The 19,338-nt window shown below is 40.1% G+C and overlaps 1 protein-coding gene and 1 long non-coding RNA gene across 3 annotated transcripts in view; one reads left to right on the forward strand and one right to left on the reverse strand.

The window, feature by feature from the left end:
* LOC138682518 (uncharacterized) overlaps positions 1-16,443 on the forward strand; it is a 46,512-nt gene extending 30,069 nt beyond the window's left edge. For both annotated transcript variants that reach the window (XR_011322630.1, XR_011322629.1), the window contains 2 exons: positions 1,536-1,628; positions 16,179-16,443. This is a non-coding gene — a long non-coding RNA (uncharacterized lncRNA). The remainder of the gene's footprint in view (positions 1-1,535; positions 1,629-16,178) is intronic.
* MRPL42 (mitochondrial ribosomal protein L42) lies at positions 6,690-16,328 on the reverse strand. Its single transcript, XM_009920844.2, has 5 exons — positions 16,172-16,328; positions 13,190-13,253; positions 12,141-12,225; positions 10,707-10,870; positions 6,690-9,437 (listed from the first exon to the last, which is right to left on the reverse strand). Exons 1-5 carry the CDS (start codon positions 16,251-16,253, stop codon positions 9,392-9,394), a joined length of 441 nt encoding a protein of 146 aa, XP_009919146.1. The 5' UTR covers positions 16,254-16,328; the 3' UTR covers positions 6,690-9,391.
* Positions 16,444-19,338: the final 2,895 nt, after the last annotated feature.

Consider the following 19,338-nt stretch of genomic DNA (forward strand, 5'->3'; position numbering starts at 1 on the left):
TCATACAAACCTGAACAGATGACAAGAAAACAGTGCTAGCTGCCAACTACCTTCTCTCTCTTTATTTATCATGATTAGTGCTTGGTTTTTGTCAGGAAGGCTCAAGGCATCGTCCTATAACTCATTGGCACATTGTGAGGATGTAAACTGAAATACAGGCCAGACAGACTGGCATTTTTTGGGCTCAGCAGGGGAAACAGACACAGGGCTACTCTTCCTGGTTAAGGAGAGAGCGTTGGTCCACAGCTCGCCTTTTCTTGGCACTGCCTGTCCATTCCCAGGACTGCTTGCCCCTCCTGTAAGCAGTTTTGCCAGGTGTATGTGGAAATCAAAGCTCAAACAGTAGCAGATAAAACTGGATAGACTGCTTGAGGCAGTTACCATCTCCCCTTATACTGTACCTGAACCATCCTTCCCGCGGCTCTGGCAGAGCGCTGCCTGCAGCAGGGATGAGAAATTTAACTCACACATCTCACCCTAAACAAGGTCAGCTTTCAGTCTGGGGTGTTAAGATCCACCCCGGTTTCAGCGTGGCTCAGAACTGCAGTCGTTCGGGAGCAGCTTCATGAGCTGTTTGGTCGTGAGGTGGCAAATTCTGTCACGGGGTGGGGTGAATGGTCGGGGATGAGAGTAGCAACTCCTTCAGCCATCTGATTTTAATCCCTTACCATATGTGACTTGAAGTCCTTAGATGCCCTCTACTGCCATATACCAGGATTAACAGATGGCTCTGTGTAACCAAATTCAGATTTGCTGAAGTTTGTTATTACCTCTCTGTAAATGAAGGGGGGAGGGGAAATCATATCCATAATTATTACAAAATATGCAAAGCCTTTCATAAAGTGCGAGTTTGGGCTAGACATCTTTTCTGACTTTCAGTGCCGTTGCTCTGTATTTCAAAATTTTAACACTATTTTTAGCATTCTCCTCAGAGCTCACTTCCCTGATAAATTATCCCTCTGGGAATAAATTTGATCCAGAAAGATGCCTGAGGCACAGCAGAATTTTTCCCCAGCATTTCAGGCCACATCATGCTAGACGGAAGGAAGCTGCAAAACCGGCTGCTGTGGATCGGTCTCTGTTCTGGGAAGGAACTTAAGGATGCATTTAGCCATTGGATGTATCATTTGCATAAGACGGAACAGCAGGCAAGAGTCTGTATCTAAAATGGAACAAGAATTAATTTTCTGTCACATGGTTGCCTGTGTTAATGACATTTTTTTGTGTGCTGGCAGGCACAAAGCAATCCCAAGTCAAACAGAACTAATCCTGGAGGGAATCACTCTACAGGCTCTAAGAATCAAGTGGTTTTGTGGTGCTCGAGCTTTAGCTGTGTTGGTTGTAGCAACTCCTTTTCCCTTCTATAAGGAAAACCCAGCAAAACAATCCCACCTTTAATTCCCTAGCCCAGGTTCCTAACCCTGATTTGACTGAGTGGGTTTGGTCCAAATGAAATTAACAGCCGTGTTTTGTTACATTTTTAAACATGCCTAACCTTTTCTGAGGACAGTCTATTACTGTTCATGTTACTCCAGGTGGTTGCCAGTGATGTTACAGATAGAAGCAGCCATGGCAGGAGGGAGCGTGAGCTTTCCAGTGGAACATGTGATGGCAGGGATCTGCTCCAGGTAAGTGAAGGGGGACACGTACAGGCGACATGCAGGAGGGCCTCTGCCAGGCCAGTAAAAAGATAAAGCTAGGGTTCATTGAAGGGGTGAGCTTTCACACCACACATTCTTTTCCCTTCAGCACAGTCCTCCACTTTCAGGCACACTGGTCTAGAATATGCTACTTAGATTTTTCAGGAGCTTTTGTAATTTTTCCAGAACATAATCTCGAACTACCAGAAGTCCACAGCAAAATCTTGTTGTGAATGGTGGCTTTGTTCTGTGAGACTATTTCTGAAAACGCCTGGCGCTCTGTTAGCCATTGCATAAAAGGCTGAAACATGAATTTGTTCATATGCTTTTGTTTTCAGCATGTTCATTCCTTCAACCTCTCCTCCTTCTCTCCAAGAAAAACGTGAACCTCTTCAAGTCCTCCCGACAGGTGGGCTATTTATTGTTACGGTGGCAAACCTGTGAAGCTATACCAATTTATACCACCCGACAATGGGGTCCATTGCATCTATTTTTACCAGATACACATTTTCCCAATTTCTTCATGTTCTTTCAATGGCATTTCTTTTTCTCTATCCATCAGGGAGTGAAATCCTGTGTCCAGAGAATGTAAATAACAGCTGTTTCCACTCAATTTGCATTTATATACTTAACACTTCAAAATAGATTATTTCTAGAAGCTTTCACAATCTAGTCAAAATTCCAGAGGTACTAGTGAGATGTTAATGAAATCCCTTTGGACTGGCTGATGGACAACAACAATTAAATTCCCCAAACAAGACTGATCAGTTATGCTTCTGACAGTTATACTTCAACAATCAATTGAAGCGTATCTTTTAATCTCCTTGGGCATTTTCAGGATCAGTTCCTCGGGCTGTTCTAAGGGGGTGAGAGTATGCTAGATAAAGAGATGAATTGTTAAAAAATCTGTGCTGAACTGGTAGTTTATTTCTAGCAAATTTAATTTATCATGTAAGTGCGGCTGAAAAGGGAAAAAAACCAAAACAACACCTGGCAAGTTATGTAAAGTGAAAAGCTTATTTGCCAGTGTCACAGATTTTTAAATAAATAAACCCCTTATGTCCTGAGAATAACTGAAAAACAGCTCTTTGTTTTTATATCACTATTTTCTTTTGTTGACATCTCACTAGCCCTGAAATGGAAACACAGCATTTTTATTTAGTAATGCCTAAGTGAAGATCTTAAGAATTATGTCCAATTATTGTTTTTTTCCTCCAGAAAACTTTGAAAGCCTTTCACCTCATTTTTTTGCCAAATGCCTCAACTTGAACCATTTCTTTAGATTTCTTTGATCTTTTGAAGGTTGAGAATTACAGAACATTGTCATTTAGTGATCTTTGGTACAGTTCATTTACTCCAATGTGGACTGTTGAAGATACTTGCTCCTAAATCTAGATTTTGTTTAGAGAAATGCACTTTTTTCTCTGCATATTTAATTTTGTTTATCCAGAAGAAAAAGCCTTTTATTTTTACAGGAGTCACAATTGGGGCATCTCTCAACTGGATTGGACAATCTTGATGACTCAGGTTGTTTAAAGAACAGTAATTACGTGAGTTGCTGGTTTTGCATGTCTCGCTAAGCCTGTACCAGACTCATTCAGACTTCATAGTCCAAACAGACGAAGACAATCTGAGCTCAGGTTATCTGTAAAAACAATGTGGGTCCCAACTACCTGATTTCAGAGGGCGTGCTTGTATTTCTAAATAAAAAAAGTCATAGATGCTAAGAGGCTTGGCTTATATTCACACTAGCTGGGACTAGTTCCCCCTAGAGCAGACTCCTATATTCACATCCCACAGTACTCCTTAGACTCTTTCTGGTGCCCCTATAGACCCAACGTGCAGTTCTAGGGGTTTTGTGTATCTTTTGGTTTGAAGTATCTGAAACTATGTGAAACTGTACTGCAGCCTGTGAGAAAAGTGCTTTCCTAGCGAGGGTATGTATTACGTGTTCTGGGATGCGGTAATGTTTGAGGGTGCACAGTTAGCCTGAGCAGTTTCGAAGAGCACGTAGGGTAAAGTCAAACAAGACGTGATTTTGGGAGCAGCACTTGTTGCGAACTCTCCCTGCAGGGGCGCGCAGCCATTGCTTTGAAGAGGGCTAGGTGGAACTGGGGGAAGTACCAAAGAGGTGCGGGGATCAGCAGCCGGAGCTTGAGCCTCCTCCTCGGCCTGCAGCAGTAAGGAGATGCTCAGAGGGACCCCAAGTATCAGTCTGCTGCTAGGGACCACCTCTGGCTGAGGTAGTGTAGACACAGGTATTTTGACTGCAGGATAAACACTTCGCTCTTAAAGTATAAAGCTTCTCAGGTATCATTTCCATGAAGTCATGAGTTATGATCAAGATTTTATTGAAGCAAAACACTCACCTAATTTCAGTGATTCAAGGTTTTGCCCTCAGACTGGACAAGGACTGGCTAAGCACTGTGTAGGTACTAAGCACAGCTGCTCTCCATCAGGACCACCACTGCCCTTCTCTTCACAGGCCACTGTGAAGCCTTACCAGTGGCCTCTTTGGGCTCATTTCAAATATTTTTCTTCAACAAATATGGCCATAAAAAGTCAATGAATTGTAACCCATGCAGCCAACACACTGCATGTTTACTTTAGATTTGAACATAAAAATATACGCTCTAGAAAGGGAATTTCTCTGCTGTTTTTCTTATCTCTGCTTATGGTGAACTTTGCATGAATTTTGCACTGTGCCTTTACTCTGGATAGGAAATCCTTTTTCTTAATCTAACTCTAAAACTTCTGGAACTTGCTGCCACCCTCAGTTTCCCCATCACTAATGCCAAGATTTTAACTGTATGAAAAACAGTGTGCGAGAAAGGGAGTTTTATAAAGATACAAGGTACTCTTGGAAAATAACAAGTGAACCCGTACTTAAACCAGTCAGGATTAAAAATTACAAAATAACAAAAAATATGAAAAGGGATGCAAAGTCTTAAGCTACTGTGTACTGACCAACTGTTAACTAATTAGGGGGTCAATGAAAATTTTTTCCTGGTATTAGTTTATTACTCATTTGAAATCCTCAGTGTGTCTTAATTAAACCAGAAGGTGAAGATCACTGCTGCAGCACAGCTCTGATCCAGTATAACTCCTACAGATGTTGACTTTAGAAAAATGCTACTTAGCTTATTATTTGTTTAAACAAATACAACATAAATTTGAGTAATGAGAAAGACTAGCAGTATTTAAGAAACACTAATCTTTACATGAAACTATAAAGCTCTGTTTTGTTAGCGTGAGTAGGAAATGTTTGTATAGTAGGGTTATGCTTTAATAGTTTAATCTCTTACTTACGTTAATTTTTATTCTACATGCTAATGGCTTGATGCAGTAGCCTAATTTAACAGTCACTTTTCACTGTTTATTTAAATTTTCCGTGATACTTACCTGGTTAAACTTTTATTAGTTTTGGCAGAAGAGATGCTAAGCAGCAGCTCTTCCAGAATTTTTTTTTTCTACGATATCTCATATTTTACTGGTAGGGAGATTCTTTTGCTGAGGAACTGTAAACTTCGGTAGCCGTCAAAACCAGCCTTATTTAAAATGGTAAACTGCCTCTGACCCAAGACTGATTTTCATCTTGACAAACAGTAAAGCTGAATATAAGCACAACTGTTTACTTACTTGATTTTTCCAAAAGACTAGTTGGCAAAGTTTCTCAGTTCTACTGGCCATTCCAACCTCCTGTGGTGCCTCCAGGCAATGAAAAAACTTTGCAATACCTTGATTATCATTTCTCACCTACATCATGACACTTAAGGTGGTACTCCAGGCCATAAACTTTTACTTCTCTAGAAGCCACGCAGTGCAAAGTTGCTGACCAAACACACTGTTTGGTTCATGCAGCTTCCACATAGCTCCCACCTTCTGACATGCAGTGTCCTAACAGCTGCAGTTATATACAGCGGAACTAACATTCTGTGTAAACTGAAATTTTCAGATAATTCTGTGCAAACTACCCAGTAAATTATCATTTATTGTGTTCATTTTTCTGAAAGTACCTAGAAGTAACAGTTGTGATCATGAGCTCATTAGGAGAGGTGCTATAAAGATACATAAAATAAGAAACTATCTTATTTGTCCTGTGACTACACACCAAATGAAACAAAAAAATAACAGCTTAATTATTACCTTTTAAGCATTGGAATGTTGATTAAATATAAGGAGGCAAGATTGAAATCGTATACACAATTTATTCAAAACTACAAATTAAACATGTGTGAATTACTCTATACAGAAAACAAAGAGTTCCTATATATGGACTACATGCTATCAAAGGGTAGCAGAAACAGCAAAAATGTTTTTATCTTAAGTGGAGTATTTTTCTTTTACATATATGCTCTCTTAAATTAAAAAAAAAAAGTAAGGCTGCTTTCCTTTGCTCTGATACAGGCAAGTGCATCTCAGCTAAACTTCATGCTCCCTTCATAGACAAGAAGGAAAAAGCACCTCCAGAGAACAATTTGTGTGACATATTCTAGACAGTAAAATCTTAAAATAAGATCACCTGCCTTGTGAAGGTATGTACTTTTTTTGTTTCAGTTGACTACAAGGGGTCCCATTACTGCTCCACTGTTGGCTCATTTCTTCACAACCGGGAGGGTGGGGCTTTTTTTGTTTTAAGTGTGAACATACATCTCTGCTACACATTACAAAAGTCAAATCAGTCAAAGCAAACAGGCAAGTCCCACAAAAGACCCTTTGAATCCAACCACTTTCCTACCTGCTAGGGAGCTCCTTTTTTCTTAAGTACTTACAAATTTTAGCAAAGAACAGCTAATGCATATCTCTCATGGTATTAAATTTGATGATACAGCTAAATCCTCTATGGTTTCAGACAAATCCAGTTGCGTTATTGTGCAAGATTGCCTCCTGGTGGTAGTACCAAGAATATGCAGAACAACAATTTGCCCACAGAAAAGGCAAAAAATTTCCACAGCAATGAGCCTAATAAGGTCTGAAACACTTAATAACTACTAGACACAAAGCAAATGGCTAAGTGCCTAAAATTGGATAAAAGACACCAGAGCAGTCTTAACGTTCAGTGAATTTTATGCAATTAAAGTTTTCAATTACAAAGAACAAGAGCAACAGAAAACAGAAATCCCAAACTAACTTTCAGATGGATTATTCTTCTGTGTAGAAGGGGAACAAGAATTAAATGGATTGATTCTAATTCCAAGTTTTCAAGTGAAGAGAAACAGAGAAGGCAGCTTTATGTAATTGTTCAAGGCCTAGAAAATCAGGGGGACTGCTTGGAATTACTGTGAGAGCAGGATTTTAATTAGGTCATGCTTCAGATGACCCAGGAGAAAGATTTAGTAGAAGAGAACATAGAAAGATTGAGAGTGGCAGCGTAATGTGGGCAAAGATTTTAAAATACCAATTTTATGAATTAATGTAGTAACAAAATGGCAGAGGGTATACATAGTGAACGTGTTTTAGACTCAGTTTCCAGTAACTGGTCAGAAGAGGAAGTACTTTAAAGATAGCAGTCCAGCACATCACAGATATTTAGCCCTCAAAATGCCTGAAAAGCATCCAAAAATGTTTGGGAAACATTGAGAAATCCAACATTTCTGCAGTGATTGTGGATGTTTGGTCAAAAACAGGGTTTGACAGGCAAGAACAGACAAACATGGTAACAGAAGGCTTCTGTAAAGCAAAATGTCTTACTATTATTAGGCAGCAATAAGCAAAAGTATCAGGGAGAAGAAGGGGGAAAAATAATTGAAAGTTTAAATTAATCCAAGGATATCTTTTCTTAGGCTGGAGTGAAGTCAAACAGTGACAAATTAGGTCTCAGCTTCCCAGAAATAAAGGGGGCTCGATTTTATGCACTGGAACGCAACAGAACACTAACCATAAGATGTAAGCTGCTCACTTATGGACCAGTGTCAGTACCAGGCACCATGAATTGATGAAAATGCTACGATGTGTTGTACTACAAATTACTAAAAACTATTAACAAAGTTATATTCTAGGTAGAAAAAAATAATTATTTTCATGTGATTGAACTTGCAGAGTAAGCAGCAATCCTTTTCATAAACACAATACATTCCTTCATGATAGCACGTTTGTTACCACACGAGCAACACATCGTATAATACAGAGCCAAAATCACTTGGCTGATGTAGGCTGAAACATGGACTCAGATCTTACAAGCCTAACAGAGAGAATAAGCAAAACAATTTCATGCTCTGCCATCATAAACCATTATCAGCTAACTGGCATTTGGATTTAAAAATGCATTTTTTAAAATAATACCAAGATAAATACTTAGACTAGCTTTACAGAAAAATTTTCCAGAAGTATTTAAAGGCAGTCTTTTTACACACATCCAACATTGCTTTTTTCACAATTAAAGGAAATTAAAGGAAAAAAGCTTACTGAGTAATAACTTTAGAAAATAAGTGTTCTTTATAGTAACAATGACCAGGATTAGAGACTTTATATAGTACTCAACTTCTAGCAAGATGTGTAGATAACACATGCTGGCAAAATTATACTAGACTAAGAGAAGAAACAAGAACCTTCCTAGCTTATCCAAGTTGCTTTGGAAAGGAAATACAATCAAAATGTATGACATATATTGGACAATTATTTTCTGATTATTTATGAGGATCTGCTAAGAAGACTTAATGAAGTCACTGGGATCTCTGCTGAGGCACAATGTTCCAAGCTAGCCCATTCTCTAAGAAGGCTGATGCCTAAAACTGTAGACTGGAGTAAAGTATCTCCTTTTCCTGAGAAAAAAATGCTAGATGACATAGAATATTAGAATAGCAGAAACATTTAAGTACTACAAAATGCTAAAACTATTAAGTAGTATCACATGACATTAATTTAAAGCATTTCATATAACAAAGGGCCAATCCTTCTCCCTAGGTAAGCTAGAAAGAGCTGGGAGTCTTCACGGATTACCCTGCTGAGGCAAAGAACTCTTCCTCCCCTGAGCTTACAGCTATTCCAGTTTCTATACAAATATAGCATCCTCATTGAGCAGTAGTTGGGGTGGGGTTAAAAAAACAAAACCAACCTCTCCCCCCCCCCCCCCCCCAAACACACACAGAAGTTCTCTCAGATATGTGGGAATGCTGGGTGATTTACTATGCCTTGGAAGCTACAATTAACAATTAGTTGGCCAGTTTTCAGTACATGACAATAGCCTTAAATACAATCACTTGGCTGATGTAGGATTAAACATGGAATCAGATGTCTTACAAGTCTAACAGAAAAAGCAAAACTATTTCATCGTTTTCAAAAATACCACTCATGATTTTTTCATCAATACTGTTTCATTAATACCTCAGGATTAAAGCTCACCTGCATTTCAGTTACTACATTTCTAAATTATCCCCCCAAAGTAACACCAAACCCTAACGTGTCCAGTTCCAGACTTCCCATTTTGACATACTACTCCTATGCATTCACTTTACCAACGATGAGCCCTTGACCTAGTTTAATCGAGCACTCCATCACCTGTTAAATCCAGCTGTAAGACTAGCACATTCACTGACCACACGTATACAATAGCCTTCACTGGATCCTTGTTTGATCAGTGCAGTTTTGTTGTTTTTCTGTCAACTAGCTGAAGTAGAAAGTAAGAGTCAAATTTAGTTATGCATGTTTTAGTTATAGCACTCACACTGAATTGCCAAACATCTCACATTCTGTAATTTTTATTTCCCATAAAGACTAATAGCAAAGTGCTGATGAACAAGAAGTTATCTTCATTATCTGTCTTTAGGAGGATTAGGATTCTTGCGTCTTCTATGATACCTAGAAGAAAAAAAGGCTGCAGTGAATGCAAGCTTTGGAGAGTCTTCGATTCTCCTGATATTTTTCCCCCTGGTGAGTGATCTGGAGGTTACACAAGTAACCAAGACACAAGACACACGAGCACTCATTAGATGTAATCTCTGTTGTTCACAGAGTTACATAACGCTACTCATTTCTATTGCTACATCTGCTACAAGCATGCAATAATCCAATCAATTCTACAGCTGAATAGGTACAAAGGCTGCTGTTTATTCTTAATCCTTTGTGTGAAGTTAATTTTCTTACATGGCCAGCTTTTCCTTTGGCTAAAATGATAGCTACAGAACAAAGAGACTTGATGTTTAAAGGAGTTATGCCAGACTGTACATTAAATAGTGTAATATTTTGCAGACAAACTAAAAAACAAACTCTTCACAACAAAAATGATCCCTACTTTCCTCTTAATTGCCCACCCTAAAACAATGAAGATCCTCTTTGATGCTCATTAAAGTGACAGCTACCCCCTTTGGCCATAGAAAGTTCTACAATTTCATTCCTTTTATCTACTCCCAAAACACAGTAATTAAAAAAAGTTTTCTGTGGACAAAAAAAAAAAAAATAAATCTGCCTTTATCAAGTCTCCATAGCTATAAATTGGCAGCTACCAAAAGGTGCAGTAACATGGACTGGAAAGGAGTAACACAAACTAGAATGCCATTTGTTTCCAGTGGTATATCTGAATGTATATAGTTCTTTAAGCTCAGTCATGCATATTTGCACCTCTCCTCCTCCTAGCTTTCTGAGTACAAGGCACACCAAGGTGCACTTTTCACCATTTCAAATGAAAAACCTCTACTATTCTTAGGTCTGAGAATCATCCCATTAAGTTTTTTTTCTGAAAAGCTGTTAAGGAATAGACAATTCATGTTTCCAAGCTGTATTTGGTTATATTCATTGAAGATATTTTACATACTAGATTCTCTTATGCTGACTTCACTTATGCAACTTTAATATTAATCACCCAAACCAGTAGTTAACTAGATGGTATGAAAAATTCCTACTCCATGACACATTTTACAAAAAAAAGTTGCAAAGAGTCATCATTAAAAAAAACTTATGAAATACAGTCTTCCATTTACACAACACTGCATTTAAGATTTTACGTAGTAGCCCATGTGCTAACAGTATCTTGTCTCACATGACTTAACCTAGGTTGAATCTAGTCATTAAATTATTCCTGTATCTCCTTTTACATCCCAAAAGAACAAACATTGAAAAGAAAATACTTACTGTCCCACAGGATACCAGCGATGTTTTGTTGTGTAAAACATTTTGCTGAGCTCTTCAATTGTAGGACCTCTCTTGTTCTTCAGCTCTTTTTCATTCAATCTGGATTTCAAAACTTGATCAAGGGTTTCTTCTGTATTATTCACTGGATCTGGCCGTGGTATGGGCTATAAAGACAGTAGTGTATGTATTTCCTTCTTCTTTTTTTTGAGAAAATCAAAAAGCCAAGCTACATAGATAGCATTACAATTTACTCTTAACAGCTGAAACCAAAGGAATACAGAAGAATGCCTGTAATTGTAAAGGCTGTTTATCACCATCCCCCACACCCCCCCAAACAAAGCCACATCACTGTGGAGCAGATGTCTAGAAACATCTAATTAACCCAGGTGCTACAGCTGATTACCCTACCCCTAAAATCAGCACTCCTGTCATCATTATTGCTGATCTCCTCCTTCAATTCACTAGCTGAATCATAAGCTTCAGTTCTACTAATACAAAAGTACTCGTATTATTCCTACTTAGAAATTTATTCAGTGACAATCTTCATTACTAAAAAAGCTTTTAGATGATTTGTACCTTCGAGAAGAATGTCACTTCCTAATTACCTGTGCATCTGCTAAGACCAAGACATTTGTTCATGACCTGAAACCTAACTACTAGCACCGTACAAATATTTTTCCTTGGTTTAGTCTTGTTTTTCCTGAGAGATGCAACTGATAGGTTTAAAAATAGCGATATGTAACTTGCAGGCAAAGAGTGCTAAATTTTAAGTTTGCAATGGAGAATTTTCATATTGGGTACTTCAGCAATGTAGCTACCATTTGCAGTATTTTATTAGCTCATGAGAACTAGAAATTGAAACAAAAAGTGTACACTAGAAAAGTTTATGTAGACTTACTTTTGTCAGTATAAAAAGCACACTGAAAATACTACTGATAGATAAAAATTCAGTATTTAAAGTTCTTTGTGGGATTTATGAACCCAGAGTGCTGAATGGAATTTAAAGCTCAAGTTGAAAACAGCAGCAGCACTCCTTTACATCCTCTTGCCCAGACTGCGGCATCTGTACACAGTAGGATGTGTGAACCATAACCTGCATTTCAAACATCCTCCCTGAGGAGTACACTCATAGACAGACACTAGTTTTCTCTGTAGTGCACAAGTATTTGAATGCCTCATTTAATTCTGTTTGAGTTACTACATGCTGTGATATCTGAGCATTTCTTACTCTGCAACTTTCCCTCAATTTAACTAAGAATAAGGTCCTGCTCATGACAGCAGCTATATTGGTCATTTGCTTACTTCACAGACATGCTGATCACATACTAAAAAGTACATCAGTATTTCAAATAAAAAAAAAAGATGCCCTCAAAATTATGAGCTACTTATGCCTTTATGAGAGTAAGAAATATAAATGTGTACATTTGGACATACTTTTGTATGCTCGTATGGAATCTCAAGCGAAGGGTGGTAGCAGACAATTGTCTTCAAATCTGACGTCACTGCAAGTTCCACCTTGCTATAAAAATAAAAACTTAGACTCTTAAATATATCCCTTACAATTTTCAGAAATGCTGAGCAACTAAGCAGTCCGAGTCCCGAAGAAAACAAGATTTGATCTTGCATTTATGAATTCTTAAGAATCTTCTATAAAATAAACCCTTATAAAATAACGGTCACAAATACTTGATCTGAACTTCTTTTTTTTTTTTCCCCAGCCATCTTCAAGTTTCTTTTTTTGGATGGAGAGGAAAAAAGGGGTAAAATAAAGGATTAAAGATAGCTGGGAATATGGGTTGGGAAAAAGTCTTTTAACACTTCGAATACTTGCATACAAAACTGTAGCAACAGATGGGGATAATGATCTCTAGGACAACATGCCTTTATAAGCAGTATGGCACCTACAAAAGAAAGAACAGGAAACAAAGCTCTGTTTGGGGTTCCAGCTTTTAGAGTTGGTAAAAGATGATGAGCATGATGAACAAAAAGTCCTACTGAGAGGTTCTTTGAGGGAGTATGACTCTCTTCTCACCCTTCTTCCTTACTAACTTCCATGACACATTAGCTTCCTAAAACCTTGTATGACATGGATGCTGCGTTTCTCACTGTATTTGTATCATCTTTTCCAGTTTCCTACTCAAGTTTCCCATGCAGCAGTACAAAAATACCTGGACTTTGTCTTAACAACAAGCATTAATGAAAATGACTGTTCTTTAGCTACTTTTGCTGTTCCACAAACAAAACTGCAGGGGTCCTGGTGTTATCACCATGTTTAGAATGAGTCCTGCATGATTTTTCATTACACTCATTTTTTTAAATACTAACTTCACAATCATTATCATCAGAAACAGTACTTTAGTTAAAATATCCAAAAGTGGCAGAAGATGTATTTTATACCATTATATGACAACTTCACAACAGAGAAAGTAGCCCTGGAATAAGTGTTACATAAAAAGGCCACGCATCAAAGTGCCTTTAAGTACCAGTTGTAGTCTTCAGGGAGAACTGAGTATGTAGATTTACGGCAAGCATGATATACTGCTCCATCTGTAAAAAAAAAAAACCAAAAACAAACACGTAAAGAGCACTAATGTAAAAACAGAGAGCTGTGCCAAATTTAAGAATGCTTACATTTTCATTCTGTTCTAAGTCTTAATCAGGGATTATAATCATACTCAGTTTTAGATTAACAAAATCCAAATACTGTCTAAACAGAAGTTCACTTTACTACACAGATTTCTAGTGCAATCAAAAAATACAGTATCTTGGTAGCTATGGCCTACATTTACCTTTCCAGTTGTACTTTTTCCTAAGAAAAATCACAGTATGAACACAATACCTACAGATTTCACCATTAGCATGTATTTTTTACATATGCAAAGAACATTACCTTATGACTTACAGGGAAGATCATAATTTCATTCATAGCAATATTTATTATAAAAATCAAATGCATACTTTGCTGGCAACTGCTATACAAAACACAAAAGTATAACGTCTTGTGATAGCAAGATGTTGTCCTGCTGTAACACTAGAGAACTTTACCCCTTTCCCCAGGTTCCTGTTGGGCTCCAAGGAAAGCAATCCAAGAATTACAAGTAGTAAAAGAAGGCCAACAGCATCCAGGACTGTACTAAGTGGACCAAGGGAAGGTATTATCTCCCTCTACTCAGCACCTGTCAGACAACATCCAGATACTATGGCCAGTTTGGGGCCCTTTTATTAAAGATAAACTTGAACTACTTCAGCAAAAGCCTGCCAAGATGGTCAGGGGCTGCAGCACCTGCCCTGTGGTGAGAGGCTGAGGGACTGGAGCTGGCTCAGCTTAGAGCAGAGACGGTTTTGGGAGACCTAAGAGCAGCCCCCAGCAACTGTGTATGAGGACTGGGGCTATTGAGGAGAGGGAGCCAGTCTGTTCACAGGGGTGCATGGTGGGAGGACATGAAACAATAAGTTGAAGTGAGAGGCTCTGACTAGATAGGTAGAGAAATGTTTTCCTTGTGAATACAGCCAACCAGTGGGACCTGGGGCCCAGGCAGGTTTGTGCAGTCTCCATCCTTGGAGACTTCAAAGACCCAGCTGGACAAAGCCCTGAGCAACCTGGTGGGATTGCAGAGCTGAGCCTGCTTTGAGCAGGAGGTTGGACCACAGACCACCCAAAGTCCCTTCCAACTGAGTTTTCCCACAATTCCATTTCCAATTTTTCATAGAATCATTTAGGCTGGAAAAGACATCTAAGATCAAGTCCAACTGTAAACCTAACGTAAGGTGTTAAATAGTGTCCTGGTTTCAGCTGGGACAGAGTTAATTGTCTTCCTAGTAGCTGGTACAGTGCTGTGTTTTGAGTTCAGTATGAGAAGAATGTTGATAACACACTGATGTTTTCAGTTGTTGCTCAGTAGTGTTTATACCAAGTCAAGGATTTTTCAGCTTCTCATGCCCAGCCAGCGAGAAGGCTGGAGGGGCACAAGGAGTTGGGAGGGGACACAGCCAGGACAGCTGACCCAAACTGGCCAAAAGGGTATTCCATACCATGTCATGTCATGCCTACTATATAAACTGGGGGGAGGGGGAATCACTGCTTGGGAGCTAACTGGGCATCAATCAGCGAGTGGTGAGCAATTGCATTGTGCATCACTTGTTTTGTATATTCCAATTCTTTTATTGTCTTTTTATTATTATCATCATTATTAGTTTCTTCTTTTTTGTTCTATTAAACTGTTCTTAGCTCAACCCACAAGTTTTACTTCCCTGATTCTCTCCCCCATCCCACTGGGGGGGGGGGGGGGGGGAGTGAGCGAGCAGCTGCGTGATGCTTAGCTGCTGGCTGGGGTTAAACCATGACAAATAGTAACAGTCCCTTGTATAGGAACCATACCATAGGCATCTTGCCTTCCACAACTGTGTAGGTACGCATGCCTAAGATGGGCCTGGGAGGTGCCTGTAGTTGACTTTTACTGGCAAACCCCTTCCTTTACTGCCAGAACCTAACACAAATCCACGTTTAAGTTTCTGAGTCAAGCTTCTTCTACCACTACACTTCAAGAACTGAATTATGATCACAAGAACTAAGTCTTTGCATGTTCTGAGCCTTCTGTTTTCAAATAAGTCAGAAAAAGGTTTCAGCTTTTTTGTGACACGTTATTTTATGTAGACCATGTTTAGTTTTAATACAAACAGGATTCTTCTTGGCTGTTCATAATGGAGGGGGAGAACATTCTGTGTGTCAAAACTGGGAAAGCTGAAAGAACCAAAAAAAACTTTTGTGTAGCTTTTTTCCTCTCAGAAATATTTAAATTTAAGAATTTTACATTTAAGATATAGCTAATATACTTAAATATATATTTTAGATATAAAATTCTTAAATTTAGAATTTCTGTTAGCACTTCCATGCTTCAGTTCTTCCAATTAAATCATTCTTAGTTATTAAGTTGAGTTCTGGTAAAATATTACTGTAAATAGTTCGTATTTCTTCCTAAGATTTATTTCCCCTCCTTGCCCACTAACCTCTAAAATGTAACTTCTCCATTATATTTTCTCCATTCCTGTCTTTTCTACCACCTTTACTATCTCCCCTACATCTTTCTATTGACATCTAAAACACGGACAGAAATCTAAGAAATAATATTGCCTGTTTTCACTTGTTCTCTGTTTATGTTAAGTAATGAGATTTTACTGTAGCCTATTCTCACCACTGTTTGTAAATCTGAAAAAATAACTTTAAATCTTCAAGTATAATCAGCGGTAAGAGGGGTGATATTTACAAGCTAATTAATAAATTAGAGGACCATCAAAAACCAAATCAAGATATCCTTTAACTATCAGCAGAGAACACAGAATATCAGACTTGATTCTGTTCAAGTGAAAATTCACTTCCACGCTGCCACTACTTTAAACAGTACAAGACAGAAAGTCTCAAAGAACAAGTTTTAATATAGGACTTCTACAATTTCATCACTACTTACTCTGTAGCGGGGCCCGCCTACAGGTTGCTACTGAACGCATCCAGAAGAGGCTGGACCATGCGGTTCTGAGCGATGTTGCCATGCTGACAGCAGAGAGGAAACCAGTCCTGGACAAGACAGAACTCAACTGGACACCGTATCCTTTTTTTCTGCAGAACACCCTCTGAAAGAAACCAGTTTCGTAACTGTTCAGGGTACAAAAGACCTACAATTTAATTTCTTGAATATCTTAAGGATAAATAAAATGTGTGCAGTCTATTTGTCATTATTTATCAGTTGTTTAGAAGTCCTTATTATTTAAGATACTGGCACCTGCTTCCTTAATAGTCAAATGTGGTACATGACTTTATTTACTGAGAGGTACTCTTTGAAGGTACGTCATTAACTTCAAAAAAAAAGTTTCCAAGCTTGGGTCTTCTCACAGTTTTTCTACTGGTATTCACCCACCTAAGTTTTGCATCCTTCCTTCAGCACAATCCACAGAATTATTCCTGAACCATGCTTTTCCTGTTCACAATGTAAATATCATCACCCAGTACAAAACCAGAAGTACTTATAAATAACACTTGTTGTGGTTTAACAAACACTCTAGATACAGTTGGTTTCATCCATCTCAAAAGCAACACACCTAAAAGCTACGAAAACACCATTTAGAATACCCTAAATATTACCCAAATTTCACAGAAGCGGAAAGACACATATAAAGATGATCTTAAGTTTTCATTATCTACAGGGAAAAAAAATTGTTTCAAAGGGAAACTTTTAACGGTGCTTAAAAAACATAACTGGAGACAGCTTAAAGACGTACTCATAAAAAAAGAGAAACAAGACCTATTTAAAACTACTTTGTATTTAGCGCTTCAGAACATCACCAGAAGCGTACGTTTTCCAATTTCGACAAATAATCATTCATGGTTTTCTTTACCGGTGACAAGCGCTGCTGAAGTCAGCGAACACTCACAGAGCACCTCCAGAGCTGCTCATAACTTTCCTCTGAACTCATTAACAGAAGAGGTGTGAGGAATGGGGCGGACGGGGCCCACCTTGTCCAAGGTCAGGCCTCCAGCACCTCACCCAGCTCCCCAGTTTAAACGGGGGCGCTCCCACCCCTGCGACAGCACACGCAAAACTCCTCACGGTCCCTCAGCAGCAAGCGGGAACGCGAAACCCGCCACTTCTATTATTAAAGAAAATATTTAGCTTAAAAAGTCACTAACCCGCCAAAGCAAGCCAAAGAGTACCCCTCATAAAAAACGGATCTGCAGGCTACTAAACAAAGCCCCCCGAGTGCTAGACAGCGATTTAACCCCTCTGGAAGTACCCGAGCCCCCCTCCCCCGGCCCAATTCGCAGGCCTAGCTCGCGGTTCCCCTCATCGGCCAGGCGCGACGTTGTCATCAACTGCAAAAATGATGTGGGGACGGGAGGGAAGCGCTGCACAACGCGACCCTTCAGGCGAAACGGCCCGACCGCGGCGACCGCAGCCAGGCGGGAACAACCACCACCGGCCCGCCCGTTACCTGCGCGGACGCCGCCGCTTCCCCTCAGCGGCCCGCCGCCGGCCACCGCGCCGGAAGCGGCACCGAGTCCGCTTCCGCTTCCGGCGGCAGCGGCTCCTCAGCCCCGCGGCACGCCGGGAGACGTAGTGCGGGTGGGCGGGGCCTCCCGCCGGGTGGGGCTTCCCGCCCTACCTGGCCCCGCCTCCGGTAGCCTGTCCTGAGGTGGAGGCGCTGAGGGGGTGTATCGGCTGTGGAATAAACCCCTCAAATCCCGTCATTTGAAGGGACATCTGTGACTTTATGGGTTATTTCGCAAGATTGTGAGCATAGCCTGCCTGCTTTCCGGGTTAAATTACACAGTGGCCGCAGCAGCCCCCTCTGTTCAGCTGGAAAACCTTGGCAGTACCTGTCACACCTCCTCGCGGGGAAGGCCTGGGTTTTACCTACGTGAAATAGCGCATTTCAGGTATTTAAGGCAGGCAGAAAACTCGCCTGAATGCCACGGGCCCAGTGCTGCTCTGGGGCTGCTTGCTTTGGTTCTTTCGGAGACCCGAGTCCCAAAGCGTTTCAAAGACAGTGTTATATTTACAGAACATTGATAAAAGACAAGGAATAGAGACACAAATCAATTACCTGACCTGGTGCTCTAGTACCTGACGTGGCACCATGGCTTTCACACACCCAGGAGCCATCTCGAACTCCCATCAGCCAGCCATGTCTCGGTTCCTTGCACAGAAGAGGGAGAGTTTCGGATAATACCTCCCGAAAAGGCTGCGACCTCTTCCAGACATCTTCAAACCAGTGCACCTTTTCTGGTCGTTGGCTGCGGTACAGCAATTTCATCGCTGGAAACCTCACAATTTCAGCAACATCTAACCATGTTCTGTAGCTGCAGAGCTGTCGTTACACTGGTAACTTCCAGAGGTGTAGCACAAGTATAGCCAGAAATCACTAGTCAAGAGCCGATTGTTCCCTTTAGCAGCGGCAAAGGTTTATTTTTGAATGTTTTTCCTGACAGTGGAAGATGGAAGACATCCATTCTGGGCCTTCTTGCAATATGAGATTCAGTAACGCACGAGGGGGGCAGAGATGGGCCAAAACGTTTTACATACTACTTGGGAGAGATGGAACCGAGGTGGGAGATCACATCTCCACTACAAGGCTCCTCCACATTTGTGGAGAACAGCTCTCTCCATCATTCCCGTCAAGTTTCTGCGTGCAGCTACAGAGGGGTCTGATCTGGGCTCAAGCACCAAACAGAAGCAACACAGTTCTGTGTGTCATTTGCTGTGTACCAGCTCATTATTCCCACAAGGAAGTCCTTGTACTAGGATGAGGGCAGCCCTTGGATGAAGAACAGCCTTTCGAAGCTGAATACAAGCAAGATTCTGGTTATACTGATGGACAAAGAATACATGCTGAGGATTTTAAGCTCAAGAGCAGTGTTGACAAAAATAAATAAATGGTTATAAACTGTCTGAAACAAGTGTGGTCTGGAAATTAGAAGAAAGGAGTGAAACGGCATTTAAGGAGTGACCTTCAGGCATAGTGGGGATAAACTGAATTACTTCAAAGTGGCTGTTGCCAAGTTTATGACCAGGAACAGATTACGACAACGGGGGAACTGCTGCTCAGGATTCTTGGTCCCTTAGCACAGAACACTGTCATG

Source organism: Haliaeetus albicilla, chromosome 28, assembly GCF_947461875.1.
Source record: "Haliaeetus albicilla chromosome 28, bHalAlb1.1, whole genome shotgun sequence".
Classification (NCBI taxonomy): domain Eukaryota; kingdom Metazoa; phylum Chordata; class Aves; order Accipitriformes; family Accipitridae; genus Haliaeetus; species Haliaeetus albicilla.

Bases quoted from the DNA above. Each gene is read 5' to 3' on its own strand.
- MRPL42 (XM_009920844.2), bottom strand. From the start codon at position 16,253: ATGGCAACATCGCTCAGAACCGCATGGTCCAGCCTCTTCTGGATGCGT. The intron at 13,254-16,171 runs GTAAGTAGTGAT...TTTTTTTTACAG, and splicing joins TAGGCGGGCCCCGCTACAGA to ATGGAGCAGTATATCATGCT. The intron at 10,871-12,140 runs GTATGTCCAAAT...CTGTCTTTATAG, and splicing joins TTCCATACGAGCATACAAAA to CCCATACCACGGCCAGATCC.